The sequence below is a fragment of the Hemicordylus capensis genome, chromosome 4 (assembly GCF_027244095.1).
Source record: "Hemicordylus capensis ecotype Gifberg chromosome 4, rHemCap1.1.pri, whole genome shotgun sequence".
Classification (NCBI taxonomy): Eukaryota; Metazoa; Chordata; class Lepidosauria; order Squamata; family Cordylidae; genus Hemicordylus; species Hemicordylus capensis.
The window spans coordinates 251,751,419-251,763,628 of record NC_069660.1 but is presented as its reverse complement, the minus strand read 5'-3'; the positions used below and the strand labels follow the sequence as shown (position 1 = coordinate 251,763,628).

At 43.2% G+C, this 12,210-nt stretch overlaps 1 protein-coding gene across 1 annotated transcript; it reads right to left on the bottom strand.

Annotated features, from left to right (window-relative positions):
• Positions 1 to 604: 604 nt before the first annotated feature.
• On the bottom strand, positions 605 to 11,525 carry TTR (transthyretin). The gene is made up of 4 exons (XM_053248065.1): positions 11,401 to 11,525; positions 9,794 to 9,933; positions 3,170 to 3,305; positions 605 to 880 (listed from the first exon to the last, which is right to left on the bottom strand). The coding sequence occupies exons 1-4, from the start codon at positions 11,467 to 11,469 to the stop codon at positions 773 to 775; spliced, it is 453 nt and encodes a 150-aa protein (XP_053104040.1). The 5' UTR covers positions 11,470 to 11,525; the 3' UTR covers positions 605 to 772.
• Between the last annotated feature and the right edge of the window lie 685 nt (positions 11,526 to 12,210).

The following is a 12,210-nucleotide window of genomic DNA, read 5'->3' as shown; positions in this document are numbered from 1 at the left end:
GGATGGGTTTTGCAAGTTTTGCCCATTTCTCTGTGTTATGGGCACAATCAATTGTCTTACATTCATACAACAACTGGGGATCTCTGGGAATGGAACTCTAGGGTGTTTATAAGTGCCTTATGAAGCCTCCATTTTGCATGTTTCCTCTGATGGCATACTGTACAAATTGTGCAAGAGAGAAGTTCTGATGATTAAAGGTAAAGCGTGCTGTCGAGTCAGTGTCGACTCCTGGCAACCACAGAGCACTGTGGTTGTCTTTTGGTAGAATACAGGAGGGGTTTACCATTGCCATCTCCTGTGCAGTATGAAATGATGACTTTCAGCATCTTCCTATATCGCTGCTGCCCGATATAGGTGCTTCCCATAGTCTGGGAAACATACCAGCGGGGATTCAAAACGGCAACCTCTGGCTTGCTAGTTAAGTCATTTCCCGCTGTGCCATTAGGTGGTTAGTGAGCTGATAATCATTGGGAATGTTAGTAGTTCAATGAATATGAGGTGAGACTTGGAAATGGTAACTATGATGATGGAGAAGGGATAAATGTTCCATATAAGGTTTTTAAAATCAAATTCTTTTAATATAAAATAACGTATTACACTGAAACTGTTTAAAGAAGAAACATTTATTGATGCATTTCAAAATGTTTTAGCCAAGATGTCGGTTATAGATGCTACTCTAGCAAACAAGCCATTGATTACACTTTAACTGTCTTTAAGATAATCCTACAACAGTGGAACAGTAGGGAGAACTTTGTAGGGATAATCTATGGTCTCATTCCTTTGGGTCGCTGACAACAGCTGTGGTTGAATAAGAGTAGGGGCTAAGAAGAGCAGCAATGGTATAATGACGGTGACCAGAATCGTTAGCATTGAAAACTACCTGCAAAAGAAAAGCACAAGTAGGAGTACAACGTGTCTTTGACTGTAAACATCTGCAGGATTCTGTTAGTTCCCTACACTAAAGGAACCGATTACCTAATTTGTCACCGGTTGCTTTAATCTACAACCCTCCCAAGTGTTCTGATGTTCATGTGGAATTTCCACAGAAGAAATTGCCTGTAATAAATGGAAAAAACTTGGTGGGTTGGTTTCCTCTGTTAAAATGGGAAGGGATATCCCTGCATGTGACAAAACTCTACATGCATATCAGAGTCACCACCTCTGTAAATCAATGGATGGGAGCAAGTAGTTAGTTTCAGTTAACACATCTAATAAAAATCCTGAAAGTCATTCAGGGTGACATCTTGGTGAATTCATAAGACCCCCGAATCCAGTTGCAAAACAGCATGTGATGTTTGTCATTGAAGCTGATAGAAATATGCCTTATTTTTGTGTTGTCATAATTCAAAGCAATTTTCCTGACTACAGTACAAAAAGTACTGTACTTTATAGTATTTCTGAGAAGCTTTCAACAGTGACCAATTATAACTTTTCCATTATGAAGCTGAAGCTGTGTATGGAATTAAAAACTGGTATTAAAATAGCTATCAAGCAGAACATAAAGTGAAAGTGCCTTGGAGGCTTTCCCCACAAATATTTCCCCATTTAGGAAACAGCAGAATGTTCCTCTGGCAAAATCCACTTACTGTCTGATCAGCATAGCCTGTTTTCTCTACACATCCTAGGCGCTCTGCATGTGTCGGTGGATTATTCACGTAAGCTTGACAACTGTAGTATTTTGCTAAATGAAGCCAGTTTATGAAATGTAGTCTAATACTCTAAGTTTTTCAATGCAAAGCGTGTTCACTTTTTCTTTTACTGAAAATAATAGTATGGTTACAAGCCTAGCTGAATTAATATTATTATTTATTTTATTATTTGTATACTGCCCAAAATGCAAGTCTCTGGGCCAGTGGAGGCCCATGAATGCATGTCTGGGGGGCGGGGCAGTGGGAGACACCTTTAAGGATAAATGAATTCTGTGCTTACCTCCGCAGCAGCCGCCGCATCTGAATACTGTTCAGAGAAGTGTTGTGCCGCCCAGCGGCCCCTGTGGCAAAAGATCGCCACCGCCACTCAACTGGCCGCTGGCGTGGGCTCAGCTCCGTGTAAGCAAGGTGAGCAGCGGTGGCGCAGGGGCTGCTGGGCGGCAAGCCGCTTCTCTGAACGGCGTTCAGGTGCAGCAGCTGCGGAGGTAAGCACAGAATGCATTTACCCTTAAAGGTGTCTCCTGCCGCCCCCCCCCCCCCCCGAGGCGCGTTCATGGGCCGCCACTGCTCTGGGTGACTTACAACAAAACAATAAAATCAACAAATAAAAAGGTTAAATAATTACAATTTAAAATATAAAACATTACAACTATTAACAACCATCAAACAATTAAAACAGTATCTAATTAAAAGCTTGAGTGAACAAATGTGTCTAGACTGGCTTTTAAAAAGTTATCAGAGATGGGGAGGCTCTTAAGCAAGTGGGATTGCATTGAAGTAAATGATTTAGTTCAATGGGCTTCCTTTTCAGTATGAAGTGCATGAGAAAGGGTTGGATTCAGAAATCTGCTCAGCTGATCTCCCCTCTCCTTCTGTGATGACAAGCTCAAGTTATATTGGAAGCAAGCAGAGGGGGAGGGAGGTGTGTGGTTTGGGATCTGTGGGGAGGAAAGGAGGGAAAAGCCGAGATTTTTCCTTGCCTGTTTCCCCAGGTTGAGGGGGTGGGTGAAGCAAGCAAGGTGGGGGGAAGAACCATACATACTGCAAAACGCTGCAATGCATAAAATGCGGGGAAAGGCTCCCTGTAACCGAAAAATACAGCTACTTTCCTGCAGCGCTTTTACAATGTTGTAGGGCAAAAAGACATCATTAAAATTCGAATCAAGACATGGGGAATGTGAATGGCAGCCTGCCAACAACACAGTGACACCGAAATTGGAGAAACGGGCATTATGGAGGGGCACTTAGTGGATATGTTGTGAGTACGTTGCAGCGTGTAATCTAGAAAACGCCCTGGTGTTCAGGAGCATGCCCCCTCTGATCCTGATGGGAATAGATGCACTCTTTCCGTAGTATAGCCAGTGACTGCAATCCATATATGCAGAAGGCATTGGCCTGTACTGCATCCAACCTCCTGCCCCACCCCCCTCTCTTTGGGGAAACAGAATAAGGAGTAAAACAAAACACTCGTTTTCATTAATGGTTGCTATTACATATTAAAAGTATTTCTGAATACTCACATCAGCATGTTCATGAAATGGAGAAATGCCAATTGCCTTCCAGTAAGATCTGGTGTCAAACTCCACCTTGTACAAACCTCGTACAAATAGTTCATCTGTTGTAAGCTCATGGATTTCCCCAAATTCATTGGTTTCCCTATATAGGAACAATACAGATGTATACAAATAGTAAGCATGGTACCTTCATTGAGGATGACATATATATTTTGATACAACCATTCCACTGGATTTGAGATATTGATTCTAGTTTTCAGACAGGGCATACCATTAATTAGGCAAAGGGAGACAAGTGTCTCCTGACCCACAGCCTCTGAGGGGCCCCCAAGGCCAGCCCTTGCCCTTTCTCTTTCCCCCGTTTCTTACTTTCCTCCTTTTTCTGTTGCTGCGGCAGCAGCAAAGTGGTCCAATACCCACGTCGTCTTTTTGCCTCCTGCCTGCCTCTCAGTGTGGCTGTTCCCAGCTGGCCGTGCTCTGTGCTCACTCACTGAAATGGAGATCATGCTGATTGAGTGAGTCACGCAGGCACGTCAGGCAGCAGCAGCAGCGAGAAGGAGTGTTGGAGGTTTGAAGCCAAGCTGCTGGCTGGAGCCTGCCTGGGGGCTGCATAAAAGCCTTGTTTCGGTTTTTTTGTGGCTGACAGATTGACTCCCAAGAAGGTAAGGGGTAAAGTAAATGCAAGTTGTATTAGGCGGGGGGGGGGGAGAGAAGAATGTAGAGGAAAAGAAACTGCCTGAAAGATGTATGATCGCATTGTTCTGCTCTGCTGACTGACCCTCAAGAAGGCAAGGCAGGGAGAGGATGGTGAATGAAACTTGTGTTTTTAAAAGTAACCCTCTGGTCCAGTGAACAAGTGAAACATGAAGTAAACAAATGAAAAAAAGAGGAAGAGATGACAAGAAGGGTAGGGGCTGCCTTGGTACTGCTGTCTCACAAGGAGGGGAGGAATGGTGGAAGGTAAAAGAAACTTGTATTTTTAAAAGTAAGCATGATGGAGGTAGAGAGAACAGGTGGTGTTCAATGTTGGGATCTTGCAGGCTGAGTCATCCATTTGATAAGGGGCTAAAGATGTGGTGTAGTGGTTAAAGTGCCGGACTAGGACCGGGGAGACCCGAGTTCAAATCCCCCATTCAGGCATGAGACTTGCTGGGTGACTCTGGGCCAGTCACGTCTCTCTCAGCCTAACCTACTTCACAGAGTTGTTGTGAGGAGAAAACTTAAGTATGTAGTACACCGCTCTGGGCTCCTTGGAGGAAGAGCGGGATACAAAATGTAATAAATAAATAAATAACTGCTGAATAAATGCTTTTTTTTTTTTTAAAAAAGACTCATCAAAATAAGACTTTGCAAATCAATTGATGATGGGGATTTTTTAAAAGCTGCATTTCTCTCCTGCCCCTGAATGTTGCAAGCAGGCTGCAGCGCCCTCCCTTCAAGGGAGAGAGGGAGCCCACAGCCCCTCCCATCCTAGCCGGCAGAGGCTACCCCTAGTTCAGTTCTGAGGTCATGGCGCAATCAGGAGTGAGGAGGAGAAGAGACATCACAAGCAATTGTAGTTTTATAAGCTTTATTAAGGCAAATGGTTACATCTAAGCAATTAAGCACGGAAGCAAAATCAATCAATTGGTTTTCTTCCCCAGCATAGTGTAGTGTTTTCAATAACAGCTAAAATCATTTTTCCTCACTAGACATGAATAGCAGTGAAATCATTTTCTTTCTTACTAGCAATGAACCGTGTGTGTGTGTGTGTGTGTGTGTGTGTGTGTGTGTGTGTGTGTTCTCGCTGCTGCTTTCAGCTAAGACACAAAATTGACAGTTTCGATTTCAGGTAGAGAGATGGGGGAAGAGAGCAGTCCAAGCATGGGAAAGAGGAGAGGTGAAGGGAAATGAGTGAAGAGGAAAGAACTGAGGAGGGAGGAGGTGCCCATTCTGGCCTTGGGCCAGCAGTCTAGAGTGAGTGAGCTGAAAACAAAGGAGGGGGGAGGGATGGGGGAGAGAAACTGACAGGCATAGGCTAAAGAAGTTCTGAGGAGCAGGAGGAGGAGAGAAAGAGATCCATGGGACAAGGGTGGGGGGAGTTGGTCATGGAGTTTAGAAGATGCTGGGCTGAAGGCACATGTCTACAGATATAATTACTGGGTCTTATAGGTCTGCATCGGCTGCAGAACTCAGGGATGAAGATCTTGAGTGCGCAGGGAGGCAGGTGTCTTGGCAGAGTGGTTGTGTATGCAGGGATGGAAGTCCCTCCAATCTTAGAGACTGGAGCAATTCCAGCTATTTGTTGTGTGCCAGCTACATTGACAGGAAAGGGGTTACATGCTACTCCAACCACGGAGTGAGAGCATGCATTTTCCCTGCTCTTGCATGTGTGTGAGCCCCTCTTTATACCTTCTTCCCGGCCTGTTATCCATATCTCATATCAGAAACAGCCATATCATTTCTCTCTGTGTCTCCAATCTGATATAAACAACTCCGGTTCCCCCTCCCGGACTCTCTTACCATATTTGGTCAAGGAGTCTACCATTCTAGGGGTGCGTATCCGGCACTTGTTTACTGACTCAGATGGAGCTGTTTCCCTTTTGGTGTTCTCAAAACATTCCTGTTTCTGTCCAGATTGACAGGCTTGTGGTCACCTCGGAGCAGAGTTGGCACCTTTCAGTCCAGAGAAATGGGTTAAGAGATAGCATGCAAAGAGAATCAGCAGCTAATTGTGTGAATATAATGTACCCCTAAAATCTGTAGGTACTGATATCTATGTGTGGTTTCCTAAAACCTTCTAAATGTGATTACTCTTAGCATATTTCAAGCTGGTTCCCGTGATTTCCCTTGGCATAGCACAATGCATAAACAAGTTTCAGAGCAGGGAGGGGCGAGTCTTTTCCCCTCTTGTCAGGCCTTGACCATTGAATAGACAATTCCATTCAGTTACTTTGGCTTAGCAGAACCAAAGTTCACATTCCAGTTTCTTGTAAAATGTCATTCCCAGATACAGTCCTAAACTTAGCCCTTTGGGCCCTTAATTCCTGTCCCAATCCCACAAGAGTGTTCACCACATAAGATACTTACTACTTAAATCCCAAGAAACTGGGATGACTCCTTGTATTCCACTCTATTTGGTTTTAAATCAAATTAGGAGAGAGATAGAGATTGATAGTCTATACCAGAGGCGTAACTATGGGGGGGCAGGGGGGGCACGTGCCCCAGGCACCATCTTTTTTGGTCACGTGGGGGGCGCCGCCATGACAAAAAAAAATTTAAAAAAATTTTTTAATTTTTTTTTGTTAATACAAATGTTTCCTGCTCAGTGCAGCAGCACTGCAGCAGTCAAGGGAGCGCGTCGGCGCCCCCTCCCCCACGAGCGGTCCCTTCTGCGCCGCCCGCACCCCCCCCATTGCTTTGCTGGCGCCTGGCGGCCAGTCAGTGGCCTGGCTTGGTGGCGGCGGCGGGCACTTGTGAGGAAAAACCTAAGTATAATGTAGTATGTTGGGAGGGCGGGGGGGGGGCACCATTTCAGTGCTTGCCCCGGGCGCCGTTTTCCCTAGTTACGCCTCTGGTTACTGATTACTCATTGCTGGTGGGTGACTTCTTTTTCTGTTGACATAGCTCAGGGTAGTGTTTGTATGATTCTTTCTTCCTACTTTCATTCTTACAACAATCCTGTGAGGTGGGTTAGGATGAGAGACTGTATCTAGTTTAAGGTTATCCCCTGAGCTTCCTGGCTGAGTATGGAAGGATTTGAACCCAATTCTCATCCAACACTCTAACCAGACTTTTAACTAAGTGGGGTACTGAGTGCAGGAAAAAAAGGAGACGAAACACCTTATTTTAGCTATGAAACAAGTACTGGAGCGGTTAAACTTTATAAGATTGGCTGGCATAAACTAAAACACATACACATGTACACTTACTCCATAGTAAACCTGTGTTCACTGGGATGAACTCAAGATATTTTTTAGTTCAGGACTGAATCTGTTCCCTATCAGTTGGTTGAGATATATGTGCAAATGTGAAGTGAAGGAAAGGTAAAAACTGTGAAATCCATTTTTTCTTTCATATTTGGGGATATGCATGTGTGTGTGTACACTTGTATCTATAACGGCACACAAAATTTGCACACATTGCCTTGATACTGCTGCCCAAAACAAAACTCATCCTGCACATGGATGAAAGAAAATAGGTGGAAGACTGGTACTGAGGGCTGGCTGACACCGAAAGCAGAAGAGCAGCAGCACAGGGTGAGAGAGGGTGAGAATCAGAGCAGAGAGGCAAAGAGCAGACAAAGAGCCCTGTAGCATCTTAAAGCAGAAGCAGGCATTGAGTAGACTGGCATCAGAAAGTTGATGATTCCCACTAACTTAAAAAGCCAGCAACAACCACCCATCTCTACCATGGCTGGCTAATTGCTTAGCCTTCAGCCTTGGTGTTCATTACCAGCATGGTTCCCTTTGACTAGGTGTTTGTACAGTTCTGCTTTCCAGTGTTTATGTTTTATGTTAGAATCCCTAATCTATGTTAACTGTGGTATACGTTTGTCTGCTAGGGATCATGGGGCTCTAGTTTTGTAAAAGAGCACATGTTTTGCGTGCAGAAGGGAGTCCCAGGTTCAATTCATGGCATCGTCAGATGGGGTTGTGATAGGACCTCTGAAATTCTGGGTGGCCAGAATTTGACCAGGAGGTGGCCATCAGTTTATTAAGGGAAAGCATCCAAAGTAAGGTAATACCTTTATTGAAACCAACTAAAATATCACAAGCAAACACTGAAGTTATCTTCTTCAGGCTGAATGTTAAAGAGAGAAAAGGACGAGCCTCAAATCCTGGTGTTAGGCTTGAGGTGGCATACAAGAGGCTAAGACTGATAGGGCTTAAGTCGAGGTGGGAGGCGGGGTGTCTGCCTTGAAAGAACTCTGGGTTTTCTTATTTTTTAGTGCTGGACGTAGATTCAACTAACTGCTAGATTTTACATTAAAGTGGGGCAGGGCAGCCACTTTTTTCTTTGTCCCATGGCCCCACCCCCACCCGTGTACTGAGATCTGTTCTGCACCTAGTCGAAGGTGAAGGAGAGGAAGGCAGTGAGGGGCCCATTTTACAATCTTGTCTCTGGGCCCACTCCAACCTTGGTCCCAGGGGTGTAGCAAGGTTGGAGTGGGCTCAGAGACAAGATTGTAAAATGGCCACCCCGTCACTGAAGCTCAGCTCATGAAGTAAAGAAATCTTAAATGAGGCTAAATAGTGGTAACAAAAAGCATAGTGTTATATATTTATATACCTATGTGCCACAACAGAACATCATCCTAAGTTATGTTTTTAAAAGTTTTGTAAATTGTGGACGATGCAAGTCATTTAATGGTACTAGAGAAAGACATGCTGTTCTGGTAGCTCCAGGTCTTAACACTCACATCAATTTCGGAGGATGAATAGAACTGAAGGAAGCCTGGGCAGGTGCATGGCTGGGGGAGTCAGTCATGTGACTTGCCTCTGGGGGCCCCCCCCAAGGCAGTGGGCCCCCAGACAACTGTTTCCCCTTGCCCTATTATAGTTACGCCCCTGCTTGGTAAGCCGCTGTTTTCAGATGTAATCGTTTCATGGGGAAATACTGATCTCTTGCTCTTGATGAATATCACAGAAAAATACTCTGCTTTATACACTAGTTAATTGGAAATGTTTGGATTTAAAATTATTTAGGTGGCATTCAGAAGTTAATTTACCTGGAAATTAATCCCATTTATTTCAGGATTCAATGTTTTCTTTCAGGCAAGTAAGCCAGTAAGCCACCTCACCTATACTTTTAAAACTGCTTGAGCTGCCAACCACAACTGTAGGCATAAATTAACTGCTCGTTTCAATATGGCTGTCATTAGCCATACGTATGACACTGCCCCATCACTGGATCCCTAGCACTTGAGCTCCTCATCTTTCCCCTAATGTTGTTTTCTCTCTCCAAATATTATTGATAAATGCAGATGGTTTGTCCATGGAGTACTCTAAAATACATATATTCTCAGAGTGGCAGTTATAATTTGGGACATTTGAAACTTAGGAGGAGAAAAGTTCTACTACTAGTTACGGTATAGCTATGAGTAGATTTCTCCTGTAGCATCACCTGTCTACTGCAACCTGATGCACTTCTGCTGGATAATCTGGAGCAGCAGTGGGCACTTTTGCAGCTCTCAGGCAATATACCCTAAGGCTCTTCTGAAAATGCAAGCTAGTTTTTTTAGGCTTTTTTAAAAAGATCAAATATCTGCTCGTCATAGTTCCATGTTTGATTATACTGATTATAATAAAAGTAAAGTACGGATCATAGCACCAACTGTGCCTCTAAGGAGACAATCAATGGTGGGGTACATAATAGTGCTACCGGAGTAGATAAGTACAATTTGGCAATGTGAACATGTTTGCAGTTATATAGTTCTGTTGCAATACTGAGTTTCATGCCCCTTCAGTCCTAAAGTGGGATTTTTTTTCTCCATTGTCTGGGGTGGGTGGGGGACAGGTAGTCTGTACAAGCCTTTAAAAGTGATTGTGTGGCTTGAAGGTGAATGCTTATGATTTGCATTGCAGGTTCATTCAAATGTGGAGCCAGGACTAGGTAGGACTTGTTTGCTCTTCAAGACCCCCAACTTACCCATTAGCAAAATCCTTCCAGTCTCCATCCTCACCCATTTTGGACACTTTTACTGCTATGCTGATAGCCGGGCTTCCTCTAACTGCATCCAGAACTTTCACCATAAGAGGGCACTTAGAATCGATGGAGCCATGGGAACCCTAGATTAGACAGAAGAACATGTCTATCAGACAGTTGGTGCACCAGAGTCTCTTTTATGGGCAAAGAGGAGAACATTACAAATATTTCAGCAGTCTGTACCTCTATTATAGGGATTCTCAACCTTGAATCCCCAGATGTTGTTGGACTGCAACTCCCATTGTGGCTGAGGATGATTGGAGTTGTAGTGAAACAACACCTGGGAACCCAGGGTTGGGGACCCTTACTCTATGAGACATGAAGTGGGGAAACATTAGCTTGAGTTTGGAGTTCCTGAAACCAATATTGATGCAAGAACAGACAGAGTGAGCAGCTTTGAGAAGTAACGTTTTAAAGGTATTTAAAAGCGAACAAGAAAAAAAAGATCAGGTTTTGCTTTTAATAACTAGATTTTTGTTGGCTCATATTTCTCAAGATGAAAAAGAAAACTACATTGATTTATTAAAAGCAGCCCCTCATTGTGACTAGGCTTATTAATTGATATTAATTTACAAGAAGTTATGTTCTAAGTGACAGAGGAGTTTTGAGTATTGTACCATTAATACTCATAATCTGAAAAAGGTATATTGTACTTCCACTGGGTTTTCCATTTGATCTTCAAGAACTTTGTAAATCACTAAGAATCAGGCTTCACACTCATTTTACAGAATACAAGGTGAGCTGCACATATTTAATGGATTTGCCATGAACAGAAATGCATTCAGATATTTGCAGTTCCAGATATTTTCATTAGCGCAAACATCTTAAGTGGTTTAAAATAAAGTTATTACTAAAAAGTGTAAAATTGTAAAGGTGCATAATACAACAGGAATAAATTTATGGTATTCAACTTATGGTACAAATTAAAATTTAAGGTACTATTTAAGAATGTAGTTTAAATTTATATTCTCTCTCTCTCTCTCTCTCTCTCTCTCACACACACACACACACACACACACACACACACACTTTAAACATAGTTATGAATCTATTATATTTTTCAAGTGAAAAATATCAGCAATGTATCTAGCTTCCATCTATAAATTGGTTGATCTCACATATTATCCGCATAGTCTAACAAAAAGGCTTGAAGTGTATTGGTAAATTTCCCCAAATGCTGTCTTTTTGAGAAAGGGAATTGTCTTGATATTCCTGAAGAAAACACTGGCTAGCATAAATTAGACAGGAACAGGCAAATGCTGGTTATCTCTGACTTCTACTCCCCCTGCCCCCCAAATATATTTAATTAGCAGTTGCAACTACTTGATCATTATTTTAGAAATTGAATCAGTCTCCAACATGAGCCTAACACTAATGAAATGAACAAAAATTAATTTTTTTTAAAACGCCTCAGATAGCTTGGTTAACTATACAGACATCAACGAGACAGGCAGTTTTCTAGGGATCAGCATATCTGACTCCAGTATAGATTTTGTATGTTGGGTTGTCTTTTTCTTAATTAGGCACTGAACTACGCATGCAAAACCTACCAGTGGTGCAGCTTCAATGAGATACACCATGCCAGCCAACCAAATGAGAAGCAGTGAGTAGGAGGCCATTGTTTGTGGAATCGGTGAGCCTCAGCCAGCAGCTAGAAACCAGTGGGATTTGGGATTTTATACTCCGTCCCGCTCCAAAACAGGCTACTTATCAGGTGCCCATATGACTCAAAACCTGCTGATTCTGATTATTTACTTAGTAAGCAGTCCAGCTGTGCAGTTCTTCCATCCATTGGCCTTTTACAGAAATCCATGGGATTATTGATATGTGAGACAAAGGACTGTAGAGGCACCTGGAATAAGAGAATCAGTAACCCACACAAACATGAACCTTGCCTATAGGGATTAGGCTGTTAGGACATCATATGTGGAAAAAGATAGTTAAGCAACTGTTTGCTTAGATTTTACTGACCATATAATGCCTACAATATGCTGCTGGTGTTATACACATGCAGTAGTATGTCATGGGCATCCTGCTCTTTCCAGTGGCAACTTATACTTTGAATTCAGCTTTGCTTATATTCTTGCATTAGATTGGTTGCATCTGTTATACCTTGGGCACAGTAGATCACAGTAAGTGCTAGGGATGTGCACGGAACCGGTGCCTGCCAGTCCAAAGGCAGGGGGAATAACTTTAAGGGTGGGGGATTGTACTCGTACCCCTCCTACTGCGTTTCTCCTACTGGCGCTGTGTATTCAAACGGTCCTGTGGGGCGGCAGCATACCTCCCTGCCGCCCCATTGCTTCCTCACACTGGAGGTTTCTGGTGCCCATTTCCCTGTGTTATGGACACAATCATAG

What these genes read in the sequence shown, in the direction of transcription:
- TTR (XM_053248065.1), bottom strand. Translation starts at nt 11,469, where the DNA reads ATGGCCTCCTACTCACTGCTTCTCATTTGGTTGGCTGGCATGGTGTAT. An exon ending in TGGAAGGATTTTGCTAATGG is followed by an intron (nt 3,306 to 9,793) that starts GTAAGTTGGGGG and finishes GTTCCTATATAG; the next exon opens with GGAAACCAATGAATTTGGGG. An exon ending in CATTTCATGAACATGCTGAT is followed by an intron (nt 881 to 3,169) that starts GTGAGTATTCAG and finishes TTTCTTTTGCAG; the next exon opens with GTAGTTTTCAATGCTAACGA.